The sequence below is a fragment of the Anguilla rostrata genome, chromosome 6 (assembly GCF_018555375.3).
Source record: "Anguilla rostrata isolate EN2019 chromosome 6, ASM1855537v3, whole genome shotgun sequence".
Classification (NCBI taxonomy): domain Eukaryota; kingdom Metazoa; phylum Chordata; class Actinopteri; order Anguilliformes; family Anguillidae; genus Anguilla; species Anguilla rostrata.
Genome location: NC_057938.1, coordinates 32,671,229 through 32,690,403, shown reverse-complemented (window position 1 = coordinate 32,690,403; position 19,175 = coordinate 32,671,229). Strand labels below are relative to the sequence as shown.

The 19,175-nt window shown below is 41.9% G+C and overlaps 1 protein-coding gene and 1 long non-coding RNA gene across 5 annotated transcripts in view; one reads left to right on the top strand and one right to left on the bottom strand.

The window, feature by feature from the left end:
• LOC135257863 (gephyrin) overlaps positions 1-19,175 on the top strand; it is a 404,797-nt gene that overhangs the window by 115,130 nt on the left and 270,492 nt on the right. For all 4 annotated transcript variants that reach the window (XM_064341059.1, XM_064341060.1, XM_064341062.1 and 1 more), the window contains exon 2: positions 7,316-7,394. In XM_064341059.1, coding sequence (XP_064197129.1) covers positions 7,316-7,394 — 79 coding nt within the window. The remainder of the gene's footprint in view (positions 1-7,315; positions 7,395-19,175) is intronic.
• The window catches only part of LOC135257897 (uncharacterized), an 89,100-nt gene that overhangs the window by 15,010 nt on the left and 54,915 nt on the right, over positions 1-19,175 (bottom strand). The window lies entirely within an intron of this gene.

The window sequence follows — 19,175 nt, the reverse complement described above, 5'->3', positions numbered from 1 at the left end:
CAGTGAACCAGAAATTGGCATAGGAGCTGGCAGCTGCACGGACCCCGCCAGCGCCACACCTTGCTCATGTCAGCCTCTCCACCATATCCGCCAACACTGCTCAGTTGACTCAAGAGACAGCATCCCGACATGGTCATCCCAGCTGAGAGAGCGCAGGATAAGCCAGCTATCCGGTGGGCACTCCAATTGTTACGGCTGTTTCCTGTTCCAAGCTGCAGTCGACACAGAGAAATATTACTCTTGGTGTTGCAACACCAATTGGACGGGTACAGGCGGGAAGTGGGAGCTGTCAAGGAACCTACAAGAATACTTGCTGAACGTCTTGGCAGAGAAGTTTCATGGCTTCAGTGATGTGAGACCAGGATGTTCATTGACTGGGTTAATGAACTCCTGAGGAAGACCAGACTGTTTTTCTATGTCTGAGGAAATGTAAAGAGATTTGTTTTACCTATTCTCTTTTTACTTCACTTTTTGTAATTACTTTGTCTGTACACTGTAAAAATAAAATGTAAACTTATTTTCCGTTTTCCATTCAATTCATCTTGTTATGAGTTTGCCACCCCAGAATATTAAGTTATTAATTTGTCTTAATTAACCTAGATAATTTTATTTAACCTTAATAAACCAATTTTTTTGAAACCGTATGTTGTGAAACTGTGTTCTTGAAATAATTAGTTCTTCAAACTGAATCAATTTCAAAACAGTTGTATCGGAATTATCAAGAGTATTACCATCACACCGAGAAAAGCGGTCTCAATTTGTTTGAAAAACTGAAAATATGTTGGAGGTGGAGTTCTAAAAATGGAGTACCATTTTTAAAATCATTGCACGTGTGAAAACACGTTTTCTTTTGACCACTGCCCAGTGAAGATACAGAACCTGCAAAGATAGCCGTACCAAAACACGGCTGGTCAACTCTTTCGTGAGAGAAGTGTGAAGTCGTTTTTGTTTGTTTTATCACCCTAACCTAACAGAATGCAGATACAAATGTGTCTGTCTCTCCTCTGGCAGGCTGTTTAGCAACTGAACGATCCAACATCAAATATTCGGTGGAATAAACTATATTCACACTGTAGGCTACTGTAGGATCCAATGCTACTGAGAATCAATTGACGATACATTTGCACAAGCCAATATATTTGAGGAAAAATGATTTTAATGACATTGAAACAGCAGCAACAGACCACAGATAGTGGGATTAATTAATTAATTAATTAAATTAGAAGGTCGACATACAGTAGCTCAAATGCATGTCAGAGGAGAGTGCGAGACATTCGCACCTGGCCATTACCAAAACCTGCTAAGTGATTTATTATCATTTTTAAATCATTGCACACTTTGACCTCTGTCAGTAAAAACCGTTGAATAATTAATAACTATTTTTGTTAACATATCATGGTGTCAGGCAACTGCCACTCAAGTTTCCATACTAGCCCGCCTGCATGTGACAACCGTTGTAGTTTCAACATAGAAACTTTTTAGCAACTTATTTATTTAAAGCACATAACTGCTTCTAAATTCACGGTTGAGATATTAATGAGGTGTAATATCTTGTATGTGAAACTCTCTTCGACATACCACAGACCTTATTTTCTACAGAAAATGAAATGCCTATGGAAAAATGAATGGGAAATTTGCCGAGGGAACCCAAGGCAGAAGTGACTCCAGAGTTGGCCTACAAAAAGATGTAATCACTGTAACACTCTATTTTCCTTGAATATATTCTAATTTAAAACAATTCTCTTTGCATTAAAAACAAACACAAAACCAAATAGCAAAATAGCATGTGGTAAATGCTGTTTCTTTTCCATTAATTATTATGTATAGGACAAAATTGCACGTATACAATCCTCAAATGAGGACTGTAGCAGCAGTGAACAAAAAGTAATTTACCATGTTACATTTATGATGCGTTACATTTATCCCCTATATCCTAAGTGAAACTAACATGGATGACGTTAGACTGTACTCAAAACTGACTATTGTTAAGTTTCACAGTCTGTCCACAAAGTTAGTTGAATAACCGTTTATAGATGTACATTTCACTGAAATACACACAAAAAAGTAATCTATAACAAGCATGTCCCTATTTTCAGCTTGTCCTTAAAATGTATTTTCCTCTCCTTTCCTGTTAAAATAAGAGCAGCGGTAACATTGTTCTGCTTTGCTCCTGGGTCTCACGGTTGAAGTGTTAACTGTCAGATAGGACTTTAATGTTGTTGTTTACTTGTTCTTTTAAAGAAGATAGACAAGTGTTTCTGGTTTTAAGAGTGTGGTAGAGAATGTATTTCAGAAATACAAATGAGTTTCCCAGAAAGATTATACAGTTGCAAAAACAATATCAATGTTTTTTTTTACCCAATTATTAAGCAAGCAAGCCAGTGTAACGAGTCTGAGGTGGGATTTGAACATTTTCCGCTGACTTATCCAAAAGTCTCATAGGCATTATCAATGAGCTATTAGCAAACTGGCTGTGGGGGTGGCAAAGTTTTTTTAAAACGTGTGTGCAGCACACATGTCCATTTTGCATGTATATCTGATGTTTTTATTGACTGATGTAGCTAATTGTCCAATGGGAAGTATTCTTTGTGCGCTTGGAGCATTTGTGATCTGTAATCTGGCAGAGAAAGGAGAAGGAAAAAACACAAAAACAAAACAAGTTTGGTGCTTCATTGTGTGAATGTGTGAAGTTATTTGAGAATTCTGTCTGTTGACATGAAGTAAGAAGGTACAGACGTTAATGTTATAAAGGGCTGAGAGTCTGTAGTCACTGTGGTTATTTCTAAAGAAAACCCGTAAAAGTGCCAACCTCTTTGTGCTGTATAGGTATAGGGAATGCTGCCCCACCAAGGTGTAACTTGGTGGGTTAACATACCTGCCATCCTAGTTGTAATTACTTACTTCAAAGTTGCATGTCCGCGTAGGGTGAGGGGGGTTGGTTGCTGGAGTTGTTTTGTTGAAGAGGACTTTCACACCAGAAATGGTTACTTAAGCCGCGTTTCCACCAAAATTACCCGGAACTTTCAGCCCACCGAAGTAGCCAACATTATTTTCTAATAACCGGGACAGCCCGGAGGGGTTTATTCCACTTATATACAACGGGTTACCAACAATGACTATATATGGTTACTTTTGTATTTATTGATTTTCATATATCCTCTCAAACACATTCATTATGTTTTTATGCGAACATTCGCTTTCATGTCTTGACATCCGAAGCGACAGAATGCATTCACATTTATATGTATAACTGGCAACAACAGCAGAAAACATGCACACGTTGTAAACAATTTGCTGTTTGATTACTTTCTCGTCGTCAATTCCATATAGGCTAATCGCAAAATGACAAGAATAGAACGAAAACTCGGACTTGCGTGAAAATGTAAATTAGTAGTTACAGCCACCGTTTGCTTTCCTTCGAAGTTACTGCTAAGCCGAGCAGCGAAGTGTGCTGTATCACCAATGTTAATTACGCAGAACTACCGCATACCTCACATAACTGTATCAAACGTTTTGAGTCAATTACAACGGCTAACAAAGAAAATCCGGAAGAAAATATTCAGCAACCGAATTAATCGGTTTGAATGTTTTAGTATGCAATATGCTGTCCCAGCACGAATGCTTAGCATTTTATAAAACGAATACTAAAGCAAGAAAAGAGCAGAAGAGCACACGTTATAATTCCAAGACGTTGGCAGGCTATAACCAAAAGTAGGCTACTGCGCCGCATAACATACAAGTTTGATTTGAAGTTATTATGAAAATAAATTGGTTTGCGCCTGCATATTTTTAAACATGGTGCCTGAAAACAAAAAACACAAAAAAATGCTGCGAGTACTCGACCAATCAGAAATGTTCAGCGCTGCAAGCTACACCCAAAAGGTTCCTGTACTTTCGGAAAGTACTACCCCCCGAGCAGGAACCTTTTAGGGGGTAACATAAAGCTCCAGGAACTAAATTTAGACCCTAGTTCCTGCGGTGGAAACGCGGCTCTACACTGCAGCAAGGGTAACAGAGTACATATGAGTCCAATAGGGACCATATGTACTCTGAAATAGTTGATTTAATGCTGAACATTTTACTGCACACTGTGAAGTGTCAGACCCCTGATGTGGAGTTAGCAACCATTTCTGGTGTGAAAGTAAGACGCCTGCTAGGTACTGTAGGCCACAGTGTCTGCTGGTTTTTGGTGTGTTTCAACACTGAAATAGCAAAGTCACTCATTGGCGCCGAAATACCTTGTTTTCAAGACCTTAATTAGCCACTGATTTCAAGGAAACTGCAAACAACTGCAGGCACTGCAGCCTTCCCTTCCAGAACCTGAGTTTGAGGAACTACAGCAATTGGCAAGTCCTTGAATAGCCTGTTTGTAGGTCACCCTTGATAGCATTTTTTGTAGCCTGTGTATATATTTGTGTAGTAGGCAGACAGAAAAATAAGCAGCATGCAGTGAGCTCCACAACGTTTGGGACAAAGCCTTTTGTGGCAAAAGAGTGCCACCCCTCCTAGTCCAAAACACACTCACGGGAGACACTGTTTCCGTTACTAGCACTTCCGTGCTCTTTTATTTAAGCCCTTGGCTTTTTCCCGCACAAACATTAAACAGACAGGGTTTTTTTTAGCCGTCTTCTCACCGACGCTCCTCCCGTTCCTCCGGCTTCCGGTCTTGCTTTTAAAAACCCCAGGCTCACTGTTGAAAGCAATCAGAGGCAATCAGCGCAATTAAACAATTAACAATTATCGGCGCTGATTACCTCCAGCTGACAGTTGTGACGAAGGATCCGAGAGCCGCTCCTCTCACACTCTCTCTCTGCAGCCGACGCTCAAACCACGCCCACCCCACCACACCTTTTTTTTGGCTCTGTAGTCCACAGTTTAGGTTAGTAATCAAACAATTCACATGTGGTTGAATTGCAGATTGTCAGCTTTTAGAAAGAGTATTTTTCACCATGTAGAATTTACTACTTTTTTATACACAGTCTCCACGTTTCAAAGACTGTTTGAGACAAATGGCTTCACATGTGCTTCTGATTAGGCAGGTGTGAAGATAAAAGATAAAAATAGATAAGATAGATAAGATAAAAATTAAGGCAACTAATCCCCAAAATGAGCTGAAGTGGGCTGCAGTATAGTCCTGGCAGTGCATCACCAGCGAAGATACTCCTGGTGTGGTCTACAGGTCACAAACTTCAAGAAGTCATTGCATGCAAAGGATAGGTGACAAAGTACTAAACATGACTACCTGCATGTCATTACTTAACATTTAATTTGTCCCATACATTACGGTGCCCTAAAATGGTGGTGGGGGCAATGTATAAAAAGTGATGTGATTTCTACGTGGTGAAACCAAAGTGTATTCAAATGCCCTGTAATAAAAGTTGAAACCGCACTTTAACCGCATGTAAGTGGTTTGATTACAAATCTAAAATTTTGGAGTACAGTGCTAAATCAAGAAACTATGTCTTTGCCCCAAACACTATGCAGCGTACTGAATTTGATTGTTGGTAGCAAGACAGACTGTGAATAACAGGGTACTTCAATATACAATTACAAGATGATAACAGTAGATCTTCAAGTACAGAAATGCATGCGCAAGTATGTCTACCCTTTAAATCCTTGTCAAGTAGACAACACTTTTAGATCCCCAAAGGCATTCTTCTTCAGTCTTCAGAAGAAGCAGAAATATATTTCAGAAATGGCAAAGAACCTTAAGGTTTTCAGGTGCAGCGTTCAGTCAGAAAGGTCCAGCTGATGGGCAGTAATGTTAACAGGAGAAGACCAGGAAGATAAAGAAGCAGTAGACAAGAGGCAGTGGTGTCTAGAAAAAGAAACTGTTGTAAAATTGCACCACAACTGCAGGAAGAGGCAAGAGGTATGCATTTCTCCTAAATAAAATCAGGAATGAAAAAGCAGAGTTATGGTAAGTGTTCCTAATGAAAAAATATTCTCTCATTTGAATTGTTATGACTTGACTTATAACATTTGGGATAAAGAACAATAATGAAAATTGTTAAAGGTCTGGACTGGGCTTTGACATGGGTACCCAGAATATCAATTAAGCCTATAAGGTGTTCCAAATAATCCCATCTCATGAATTGTTGATACAAAATCTTGTTTGAAAACGTATTTCAGGACATTACCTTTTTACAATTTCATTAAATTTTTTAAAGATTAAATATAGAAAGAGTACACTGTCACACGGTAGGGACAGAGAAGCTGGACACTGGGAGATGCAGAAATTCGAGATATCACTGTCATTTTATTGGGAGTCGCAAGAGAGAGCTTAATCATTAACGAACCCAAACCCTTCGCCCGTCACCCTCATGGGATCTGGGCAAAAACAACAAACCAAAACAACAAAGACAAAATAAATAAAATTATATGGTGGAAGGGTTTCAGCCTTCTCCATGGTACGTGCTCTCTCTCACCGTCGTGGTGGATCCCCGGTCTCAGACGCCTACTGTGGAAAGAAGTACAATTAAATCCTGGACTGATTCTTAACATCATCCAGGTGTGTGCTTACTACCAGTAGTAATTGCCCTGAATTCCTCCTGGAAACTAAGCCTTGCCACAACCCCCTTGAAGCTTTTCCACATTTTTTTGCGTGTCAGTGGCTGTTTTTATCAGGGGTAATCAACGTGTCCGTACAAGGACAAACCTGTCCGTGGCAAGACTTGTCCGTGGCAACAAAAAAAAATTAATTGGGAAAAAAAGTTTTTTTTTTTTCAATGATAATATACATTGCAATCATTTTCTTGTCAAAATATTGACAATCTAATGTTTTCTGAGACTAATAAATGAATTAAAACTTGACCACTTCAAGTTTTGTATGTCTGTGGTAAAAATCGTATTTTGACCAAAAAGTCTGTCGCAAGCCAACACGGTGATGACCCCTGGTTTTTATCCTTGCTTTGCGGTTGGGAATTGGGAACCCTATAAGTGTGTGTTAAAATGTGTGCTACAATGAATCTCTAAACTGAAGCTGACTTGACATGTGTGCACATGATACATTTAGGCATGACATCTTTCTGCAAGTTTTAATGCATGATTTTGTATATGTGCACTTTGAAAAAGTGCTAGCAAGTGCAGATTTTTCAGGTTTTTTCCAGATGTTACTGTTTAGTTCCAAATGAAAGTGCCAGACATTGGAGAATTGAACAGACCACCTCTTCAGGTGTCTGGATTTTGGGCATGGGTAGGGTATGGGGTAGATCATCTCACGTATTGGGTATAAATGTAATTTATGCATAAATGTTTACAACATTTCATGTAATCCCCCCTCCCTCTCCCTCTTCATCTCTTTTTCTATCTGCAGTGAGTGACAGTTGCTTCAGGAATCTTGCTGAAGACCGCAGTGGAATCAATCTCAAAGACCTTGTGCATGACCCCTCTCTGTGAGTATCTGGCCTATACTTCAAAGTATTCCGCCATATATCCCCTATCTTCCTGAGTACCTATATCCTCAATCACCTCATACCTCATACCACCCTGTAAGTACCTACCCACCCTCACACCCCATACCTTCCGGTGAGTACCTACACACCCTCACACCCCATACCTTCCTGTGAGTACCTACACACCCTCACACCCCATACCTTCCTGTAAGTACCTACACACCCTCACACCCCATACCTTCCGGTGAGTACCTACACACCCTCACACCCCATACCTTCCAGTGAGTACCTACACACTTTCACACCCTGTGAGTACCCCACATATTGTTATGACCGCACACAAACACAACCTGTCTCTATCTCTCTCACACACACGTCCCTCACCTTCCTCTCCTTTAGTCCTTACTAACCTCATGGGCCTGAGGGGCCAAGCAGCAGTGTACAGGGTATCGTTTGAATAATTGATTAATTTCAGTTCAATTACAATCATGCCACACTTGATATTTCACACCAGCGCGCAATGTTCCAATGAGCCCTTCTGTTGTTTTGTGTAATTGTCATTAATTCAACACTGTGGAAGCTAATAATATTTTCAGTGAAACTGCCACTCTGAACTCTGAATGCGCAACCAATGGGGTTGGTATGGCGATTTTCAGGCTGCCCCTATAACAGACTGCTTTATAAGGGTCCAATAGTGGGAAGGGTGTGGCAATGTCATGCCATGCATGCAACAGGGCAGGTGCAAGACAGATCCATTACATTACAGGCATTTGGCAGATGCTCTTATCCAGAGCGACGTACAACAAAGTGTATAACCATAACCAGGAACAAGTATGACGAAAACCCTGGAGAGAAGTACAAGTCCAAGTGCAGGGAACAACCGCATAGTTCAACTTGGACCCTGAAGGTTAAGCTGTTTAACACTAACACAAACGAGAACAGCAACAACGCAGTCTATGCAAAAATACAAGCAGTAGTTAAGACAGGTGCATTAACTAAGTCACCTACAAAACAGCTACCTAGTTACAACCCTAAGCTTACAGTCATTTACAGGGAGGTAGGGAGGGATGGGGAGAGGTGCAGCCTGAAGTGGTGAGTCTTCAGTCGTCGCTTGAAGTGGGTCCGTGTCTCAGCTGTTCTGACCTCCACGGGGAGGTCATTCCACCATCGTGGGGCCAGAACAGACAGGAGACGTGTTCGGGAAGCGCAGGTGCAAAGAGGGGGAGGTGCCAGGTGTCCTGAGGTAGCAGAACGGAGGGGTCTGGCTGGCATGTAGGGTTTGAATATCTTGTGGAGGTATGCTGGGGCTGATCCCTTGACTGCCTGGTATGCTAGGACCAATGTTTTAAATTTGATGTGAGCTATAACAGGCAGCCAGTGGAGGGTAGTGAGCAGGGGAGTGACGTGGGAGTGTCTGGGGAGGTTGAAGACCAGACAAGCTGCAGCATTCTGAATGAGTTGCAGGGGTCTGATGGCAGATGCCGGTAGTCCAGCCAGAAGAGAGTTGCAGTAGTCCAGGCGGGATAGTACCATTGCTTGGACCAGGAGCTGGGTTGAGTAGGTGGTGAGAAAGGGGCGGTTTCTCCGGATGTTATACAGGAAAAATCTGCATGCCCGGCTTACTGCTGCGATGTTCTTGGAGAGGGACAACCTGTTGTCCATCACCACTCCGAGATTCTTAGCACAGGGTGATGATGTCACTAAGGTGTCCCCTAGGGAAATGGAAAAATCGAGGAGGGGAGAGTTTAGAGCAGGAATAAAGATTAGCTCCGTCTTTCCCGGGTTGAGCTTCAGGTGGTGATTGTCCATCCAGCTCTGGATGTCCCTCAGGCAAGCGGAGATGCGGGCAGGGACCTGTGTCCGGTGGGGAGAAGGAGAGAAAGAGTTGTGTGTCGTCAGCATAGCAGTGATAGGACAAGCCATGGGCAGAGATTACAGGGCCAAGGGATGTGGTGTATAAGGAGAAGAGAAGGGGACCGAGGACTGAGCCCAGGGGAACTCCGGTGGCGAGGGGACTGTGCCACAGATCCCTGTTGCTGCCAGGGAGGATAGGAGGATGGAGTGCTCCACAGTGTCGAATGCAGTGAAGAGGTCTAGAAGAATCAGGACAGAGGAGAGGGAGGCTGCTCGTGCGGCATGGAGTGACTCACTGACCGAGAGGAGTGCAGTCTCTGTCGAGTGGCCAGGCCTGAAGCCAGACTGGTGGGGGTCAAGCAGATTATTCTGAGAGAAGAAAGCAGAGAGTTGGTTAGATGCAGCACGTTCAAGTGTTTTGGATAGAAAAGGGAGGAGAGATCCCGGGCGGTGGTTCTGAATGACTGAAGGATCTAGTGTGGGCTTCTTCAGCAGCGGGGTGATGTGGGCCCTCTTGAAGGATGAGGGGAAACATCCAGAAGATAGGGAGGAGTTTACGAGGGAGGTGACAAATGGGAGGATGTCTGGCGTGATTGCCTGGAGGAGAGATGACGGGATAGGGTTGAGGGCACAGGTGGTAGGGCGGTGGGTGAGCAGGAGCTGGGAAACTTCAGAGTCTGTGAGGAGAGAAAATGTGGAGAAACAGGGGGCGGAGGGCGCAGAGGGGGCGGAGGGCGCGCAAATCCATCTATCCAGGGGGAAAACAATATGGATGTCATCCAATAGTAGGCCACAGAGAAACATTCTTATTTTATTTTGTACATGTGGTCCATGCTGGACTCATAAACTCTTTTAAAGTTGAATTAACACTGGAAATCTTTCAAGCATGACCACACCTACACACATGCAGAATGCACATTTTACACAGGCAGTGTATACCAGAGGAGGCTGGTCCATAGAGGTTGCTCCTCCTCTATTTTTTAGAGGCAAGTGGGAGATCAAAATATAAAAAAGAGTAATTGGTTGAAATAAACCATTACCAAATCTCAGTATCATTTATAAAATATTTTTTCTCTCTTCTTTGGAAAAAATCCATCATTGAAATTCTGATTAAAATGCTTCAACAGCGACACCTGTAGGGCAGGCAAGAGAGGAAAGGACAGTCTGTGTTAAGTGGTGGTGGGGGCAGAGGAGGACAGGCTCCTGCTGTCCTCCTTAGGGTGGGATCATTTATATCAATTTAATATACTTCAATTTTTTTCATGCTAATCTCTTATTGGCCAAAACACGTAAAATGATGCTCCAAGGAAGGACATCCTCCCTAACCAATCAACAACCAGAATACAATATTGACATCGCGTTGGTCCAATGATAATTTCCAAATTTCATCTTCAATTCTCTACCACTGTATTGTATTATAACGTGCAAATTGTGAACTATTTTTAAAACACATCACTAAAAAATTAGATTTTATTTAAGCCTTTTCAACCAGAGGAGGCTGGTCCATAGAGGCAGAGGATGTTGTCCAAATTTCCTTTTTTTAGATTTACGTTTCCCTTTTTTTAATGAGCAGTACTAGCTAGCTACTTGCGTTAGCCAACGCACCAGTTAGCTTGTTGTAGCAGCCCTGAAGGACTGAGCTAACGGCGAGAATGGATTTTGAGGAGAGTGGTGCTGCTATTGCTAACGAGGCAATTAACGCATGAGTGAGGGGGTCACAGAGAGGCATGGACGCAGACGCAGAGAGTGGGATGGGGAAGAACATCTTGTGGATTATTTGTTGTCACAGCCATTCCACAGTTTGGATTACGCAGCAGATGAGGATCAAGACTGCTGGACGACCAGCTCCACAGATAACCGTGATCAAAAATGCTAATTCTAGTGACACATTATGCACACGAGGTTAATTCCTATTCAGAGCCCGCAGTGATTAGATGTGTCTTTCCCTCTCGTTCACCTGGCCCCTTTCATCCTATGATATGTATATGATATGTAAGGAATAAACCACGATGGGCTGTCCCGTTATTGGAAAATAATGTAGGGTCGCTTAACCATTACATTACATTACAGGCATTTAGCAGACGCTCTTATCCAGAGCGACTTACACAACTTTTACATGGCATTTTTTACATTGTATCCATTTATACAGCTGGATATATACTGAAGCAATTTCGGTTAAGTACCTTGCTCAAGGGTACAACGGCAGTGTCCTACCCAGGAATCGAACCTGCGACCTTTCGGTTACAAGCCCAGTTCCTTACCCACTGTGCTACACTCAGAGACTGTAAAAAATATGGACAAAGCTACTGTGACGTCACCCATTGCCTCTCCGTGGGTCTGTAAAACACGTTTTGAAGCTCAATGGCGGGCGCGGCCATGTTCTCGATTTGGAGCCAAAACCATAGAGTTAAGCGGTCTTGTGATTTTTACAATGTGATTGACAGTCCGATGCGGAAAAGCCCATCAACCTGAACGAACGATTGCAGAACGAACTTGAGGCTAGCTGACTGTCTGCCGTTATGTTTTAAAATATATTATCAAATGTTTACGGAGTTTAATTTCCATCCGTGACTGTACTGTGTCATGTAATCACGTTATATGTATGACATTAATAATACAATTATGTTCAGTTATCTTCAATTTATGTTTCTCGGCAAAACGAATATGCTTAGCTAGCATATCAGCTTGCCAGTGAGCTAGGAAAGCTATCCGTGGTTAGCTCACGCATTAGCAATATGAACTACAGGGGAAGAACATCGACTGCACTGATGGTCAATCAATCAGAGATGTGTAGACTACTGGTGATTTGACTAGGCTAATTTTCATATAACTGTCTGGTAGACCTGCTGTTAACCAAGCAAGTTATCGTCGTAGGTTTTCGCCACAGTCAGTTAATGAGCCATTAACTGCTACTACTCCATCGCCGTTTGTGGTGTTTACTTGCTGGGTGACGCTAGCTGACCGATCGTTCGCAAGTCACTTTTTACCGAATAAAAATTAACACTGACGGTGATTAACAAATCTACCAAGTATTTTAACTGATCTACAGGCGTGTAAATATGACAACGCATTTTGAAGAGCAAGTTTTCCACCTGTTGCATAAAGACAAAAATAATGTACATTGAATTTCTAATTATTATTATTTTCTTGCTAGCTTCTAGCTTTGTCACATTCGTGCAGCATAGCCCAGGTAGACATTTACGGAATGTACACGACTGACAAGCCGTCAAACACGTTTGACAGATGGAATATTTGCCGGTTAGGGTTAGCTAGCTAGTCAAATGGCTTGGTAGCCGAAGTTGCGAACTGTTTTAGCATAGGCTACTGGACTACCACATATAGCAAATAAGCGTTAGCTGATTACGCTTTCTGCCAACTAATTATTTGGTTAAGTGGGCTAAAGGAAATAGTAAAAATGACTCGGCTACCGTAAAACGTCAGAGGATTATTTTATGGTCGTCTAGTGCAGCTGTTAATAGCACACGCTATAATGAAACCACTACAAAATGGGATGCCTGCATTTTCTGACTTCGCACAGGTGGACCGTGGTCGGAGCCGCAATGTCAAGGCCAAGAGACGCCACCTCCCACCCCAGTGACCACAGATTGTAGCCCCTACTGTAGCTGAGTCCTCCGCAGTAATCCGGAAGTGACGCAAGCTGTACCTCATTGGTCCAGAACAAATATTGGCACTGTGCCCAAATGACGCAATAAATCATGAAATCGACCCATGGACAGTCATAAGACCAATAAAATACACCTATTATGACTATTTGTTCTTTTGAGAAAAAATTATTGACTTTGTATTTTGATCGCATTTGTACCGTAGACTTACATGGAAACCGGATATGAAAACACCTATACTGGAGCCATCCGTAGTGGCGCTAGTGAGCAACCAGGAACTACAACACCAGGAAATGAGCTTCAAAAACGAAGTCTGGTTTTGGAAGGGATTTACTTCCCTATTTCATAGTAGCAGTAAGGCCCTGCAACTGGACAGTATATAATTACCTTATTCACAATGCAATCACAGAGCTACACTATACAACCAAAAGTATCTGGACACCCCTTAGTCTGGGGCTGTTTTTCATGATTTAGACTAGGCCCCATAGTTCCAGTGAAAGCAAATCTTAATGCTACAGCATACAATCACATTCTAGACAATTATATGCTTCCCCAACAGTTTGGGGAAGGCCCTTTCCTGTTTCAGCATGACAATGCCCCTGGGCAGACAGTGAGATCCATATAGAAATGGTTTTGTCGAAAACGGTCTGGAAAAATTTGATAAGCCTGCACAGCGCCCTGGCCTCAACCTTATCCAACACCTTCAGGATCATTTGGTAAGCCAACTGCGAGCCGGGCCAAATTACCCAGTCAGTGCCCAACCTCACTAATGCTCTTCTGGTTGAATGGAAGCAAATCTCTGCAGCAATGTTCCAAAATGTAGTATAAAGACTTTCCAGAAGCCTGGTGGTCGTTATTGCAGCACAGGGTAGACCCACTCCATATTATTGGCCATCATTTTGGATGAATTGTTGGATGTCAGGTGTCCACATACTTTTGGCCATATAGTGTATTTCAAGCACATAAAGACTACCTAACAGGGCTTTAGTGACATAGCTCTCAAAACAAGTGATGCACCTTGTACTATACTCACAGATACACCTAAACAAAACAATAAGCTATGCTCACAGAGATATCTCACACTCACTGTACAACTGTACCTTGACACAGAATGCTACCTCAAAACTGTTCCACTCACAAAGTGACCTCACACACAAAACCATCTTCACAGAGCATCTACATCTTGAATACACAAAATGACCAAGCCACAGTACTTAGCTACCTAAGAAGCAGTTGCACACAAATAAATATTGGAAGAGCTACAGTATCTCTGCTCTGTAGCCCACATCTCGCCCTTATGTGCTTTTACTGCATCTTTTTACAGAGCACGCAAGAAGTACCCTAACATGGGGCCACAGGCAGGAGTTCACTTACATTTTGTTCTGTGGCCTGCAGTTGTAATGAATGAGGATTCCTATTTCTTTTGGTTGCAAGTTCAACATCACAAAGCTAAAGGCTGGATGGTTATCTCCTCTGAGGACAGTGGAAAGAGAGCATGCCTTTATGTTTGAACCCACAATCACCAGAACTCCATTTGCTTTGCATACTATATGCAACATAGTCTATGCCTTGTCAAATGCACAAAACAAAAATAACAAAAATAACAAAAATTATATATTTTTTAAACATAGGAAGTTAACCAGCTTTTCTGGCATTACTTTTTCAGTTTCATGAAACGTACACTATCAGTATAATTACACTACACCGAAATACAGAACAGTGGAAAACATCACAAGACTGGAATTTAGTGCAATGCATTACAGTACAGCACACCAGAGGAAAGTGAAGAGGAACAGAAGAAAACCGCATAGATTTTGTACTGTTTGTGTTTTTATAAATTCTGTATGTGTAAGTGTATGCATATGTAATTGTGTATACACCAGTGGCGGCTGGTGACTCAAAAAATTGGGGAGGACAGGAAGAAAACCAACCCACGGCGTACACTAGTTGGCTACTTAACATAACTTGAACATAAGTAAGTAGAGATATGTTATTATGTTCAAATGTAGCAATATCCAACTAGCAACCTAATGCAAACTTACTATACAATTAAGGTAAGTAATGCACCCAAAGTTTTTCCCGATCTTCCATAAGGAACAAATATCATATTATCATTTATACAACGGCTTGGCTGAATACTCGATTCTGATTAGTCCAATGGTGGGCATTATTTCTCAGTAAAGGGACACCTCGGCCTTTTAACAGTTCTAAAATCAATGCACTACAAAATCCACCATTCTAAAGCAGTTTAAACAGCAACATTATTCTTTCGCTTTTGACTTGTTCTTACATCCCCTCCCCTTTTCAATATCCAATTTCCCAATTGATGGCAATGTTGAATCACATTTCTAGTTACTGCTGCTAGCTTTATTTATGGTTGCCAGCCATCGTGCAAATCGGAATCGTTCCTCATTTGGACAGTAGAATAGGCGTTCCGCATTGAACTCATGGCTACAGGACGCATTTTCATCCATATTTTTGTAAACGATTGCATTTATAGTAACCGCTGTTGATTTGATAATTACATTACAGGCATTTGGCAGACGCTCTTATCCAGAGCGACGTACAACAAAGTGTATAACCATAACCAGGAACCAGAGACTGTAAAAATATGGACACAGCCACTGTGACGTCACCCATTGACTCTCCGTGGGTCTCTAAAACACGTTTTGAAGCTCAATGGCGGGCGCGGCCATTTTCTCGATTTGGAGCCAAAACCATAGAGTTAAGCGGTCTTGTGATTTTTACAATTTGATTGACAGTCCGGTGCAGAAAAGCCCCTCAACCTGAACGAGGCTAGCTGACTGTCTGCCGTTATGTTTTAAAATATATTATCAGATGTTTACGGGTTTAATTTCCATCCGTGACTGTACTGTGTCATGTAATCACGTTATGTATGACATTAAAAATACAATTAGGCTATGTTCAGTTATCTTCAATTTATGTTTCTCAGCAAAACGAATATGCTTAGCTAGCAATGGCATATCAGCTTGCCAGTGAGCTAGGTAGGCTGTCCGTGTTTAGCTCACGCGTTAGCAATATGAACCACAGGGAAGAACATTGACTACACTGATGGTCAATCAATCGGAGATGTGTAGGCTACTGGTGATTTGACTAGGCAAATTTTCGTATAACTGTCTGGTAGATCTGCTGTTAACCGAGCAAGTTATCGTCGTAGGTTTTCGCCAGTCAGATAATGAGCCTGCTACTACTAGCTACTCCATCGCCGTTTGTGGTGCTCACTTGCTGGGTGACGCTAGCTGACCGATCGTTCGCAAATCACTTTCTACCGAACAAAAATTAACACTCAGCGGTGATTAACAAATCTACCAAGTATTTTAATAACTGATCTGCAGGCGTGTAAATATGACAACGCACTTTGTACGGCAAGTTTTCCACCTGGTGCATGAAGACAAAAATAATGTAGCCTACGTTGAATTTCTAATTATTATTAGGCTATTATTTTTTTCTTGTAAATCATCAAAACCAATGGAGAAAAGCCAATATACGCAAGGAGCCCCCAGAACCGATTCTGAGAACCACTGTCTTAAATGCCTAGCTTGTCGGTCTCTTAAATGCTAAAAACATGTTCCTTTCTAAATGCCAAGATGGTTAATTTCGTTAAATTCTGTGTGTGTGATTTCATCGTGTGTTGTATATTCAGCAAATGAACCTTGAAACTCTTAATTCGCTTCGTGAAACTGAAAAGGTGTTTATCCCAAAATCGGGATTATAGTAGCTTTGTCACATGCGTGAAGCATGGCCCAGGTAGACATTTACGGAATGTACACGACTGACAAGCCGCCAAACACGTTTGACAGATTGAATGTTTGCCGGTTAAGGTTAGCTAGCTAGTCAAATGGCTTGGTAGCCAAAGTTGCGAACTGTTTTAGCACAGGCTACTACTGGACTACCAAATATAGCAAGCTGATTACGCTTTCTGCCAAGTAATTATTTGGTTAAGTAGGCTAAAGGAAATAGTAAAAATGACTCGGATACCGAAAAACTTAAGAGGAGGATTATTTTATGGTCGTCTAGAGCAGCTGTAAATAGCACACGCCATAATGAAATCACCACGAAATGGGATGCCTGCATTTTCAGACTTAGCACAGGCGGACCGTAGCCGGAGCCGCAATGGCAAGGCCAAGAAGCGCCACCGCCCACCCCAGTGACCATAGACTGTAGCCCCTACTGTAGCTGAGTCCTCCGCAGTAATCCGGAAGTGACGCAAGCTGTACCTCATTGGTCCAGAACAAATATTGGCACTGTGCCCAAATGACGCAATAAATCATGAAATCGACCCATGGACAGTCATAAGACCAATAAAATACACCTATTATGACTATTTGTTCTTTTGAGAAAAAATTATTGACTTTGTATTTTGATCGCATTTGTACCGTAGACTTACATGGAAACCGGATATGAAAACACCTATACTGGAGCCATCCGTAGTGGCGCTAGTGAGCAACCAGGAACTACAACACCAGGAAATGAGCTTCAAAAACGAAGTCTGGTTTTGGCCGCTTGCCAGGAACAAGTATGACGAAACCCCTAGAGAGAAGTACCGGTCCAAGTACAGGGAACAACCGCATAGTTCAACTTGGACCCTGATGGTTAAACTGATTAACACTAACAACGAGAACGGCAACAACGCAATCTATGGAAAAATAAAAATAAATAAAAATACAATTAGTATTGAATACAATTCAATAGTTAGCTAGCTAGCTAGCTGGGATAACAAGCATGCCGTGAGACCATTCTGACCTAAAACAAAGAATTTTAATATTGGCTAGGTGACAAGTGACGGCGAACCTGTCATAAAGCTAGCTGGTATTCAAAACCCGTTTCAGAGGGTCTTAGGAAAACGTTATGTCTACATTGCGCAACTACAACATTTAAAAAGTAAGATAGTATAAATATGAAACTAACCAACCATATATAGTCATTGTTGGTAACCCGTTGTATAAGTGGAATAAACCCCTCCGGGCTGTCCCGTTATTGGAAAATAATGTAGCCTACTTCGGGGCTGGTTTGTAGCGGAGTGTAGCCAAGCGGCCAAAACCAGACTTCGTTTTTGAAGCTCATTTCCTGGTGTTGTAGTTCCTGGTTGCTCACTAGCGCCACTACGGATGGCTCCAGTATAGGTGTTTTCATATCCGGTTTCCATGTAAGTCTACGGTACAAATGCGATCAAAATACAAAGTCAATAATTTTTTCTCACAAGAACAAATAGTTATAATAGGTGTATTTTATTCGTCTTATGACTGTCCATGGGTCGATTTCATGATTTATTGCGTCATTTGGGCACAGTGCCAATATTTGTTCTGGACCAATGAGGTACAGCTTGCGTCACTTCCGGATTACTGCGGAGGACTGAGCTACAGTAGGGGCTACAATCTGTGGTCACTGGGGTGGGAGGTGGCGTCTCTTGGCCTTGACATTGCGGCTCCGACCACGGTCCACCTGTGCGAAGTCAGAAAATGCAGGCATCCCATTTTGTAGTGGTTTCATTATAGCGTGTGCTATTAACAGCTGCACTAGACGACCATAAAATAATCCTCTGACGTTTTACGGTAGCCGAGTCATTTTTACTATTTCCTTTAGCCCACTTAACCAAATAATTAGTTGGCAGAAAGCGTAATCAGCTAACGCTTATTTGCTATATGTGGTAGTCCAGTAGCCTATGCTAAAACAGTTCGCAACTTCGGCTACCAAGCCATTTGACTAGCTAGCTAACCTTAACCGGCAAACATTCAATCTGTCAAACGTGTTTGGCGGCTTGTCAGTCGTGTACATTCCGTAAATGTCTACCTGGGCCATGCTTCACGCATGTGACAAAGCTACTATAATCCCGATTTTGGGATAAACACCTTTTCAGTTTCACGAAGCGAATTAAGAGTTTCAAGGTTCATTTGCTGAATATACAACACACGATGAAATCACACACACAGAATTTAACGAAATTAACCATCTTGGCATTTAGAAAGGAACATGTTTTTAGCATTTAAGAGACCGACAAGCTAGGCATTTAAGACAGTGGTTCTCAGAATCGGTTCTGGGGGCTCCTTGCGTATATTGGCTTTTCTCCATTGGTTTTGATGATTTACAAGAAAAAAATAATAGCCTAATAATAATTAGAAATTCAACGTAGGCTACATTATTTTTGTCTTCATGCACCAGGTGGAAAACTTGCCGTACAAAGTGCGTTGTCATATTTACACGCCTGCAGATCAGTTATTAAAATACTTGGTAGATTGTTAATCACCGCTGAGTGTTAATTTTTGTTCGGTAGAAAGTGATTTGC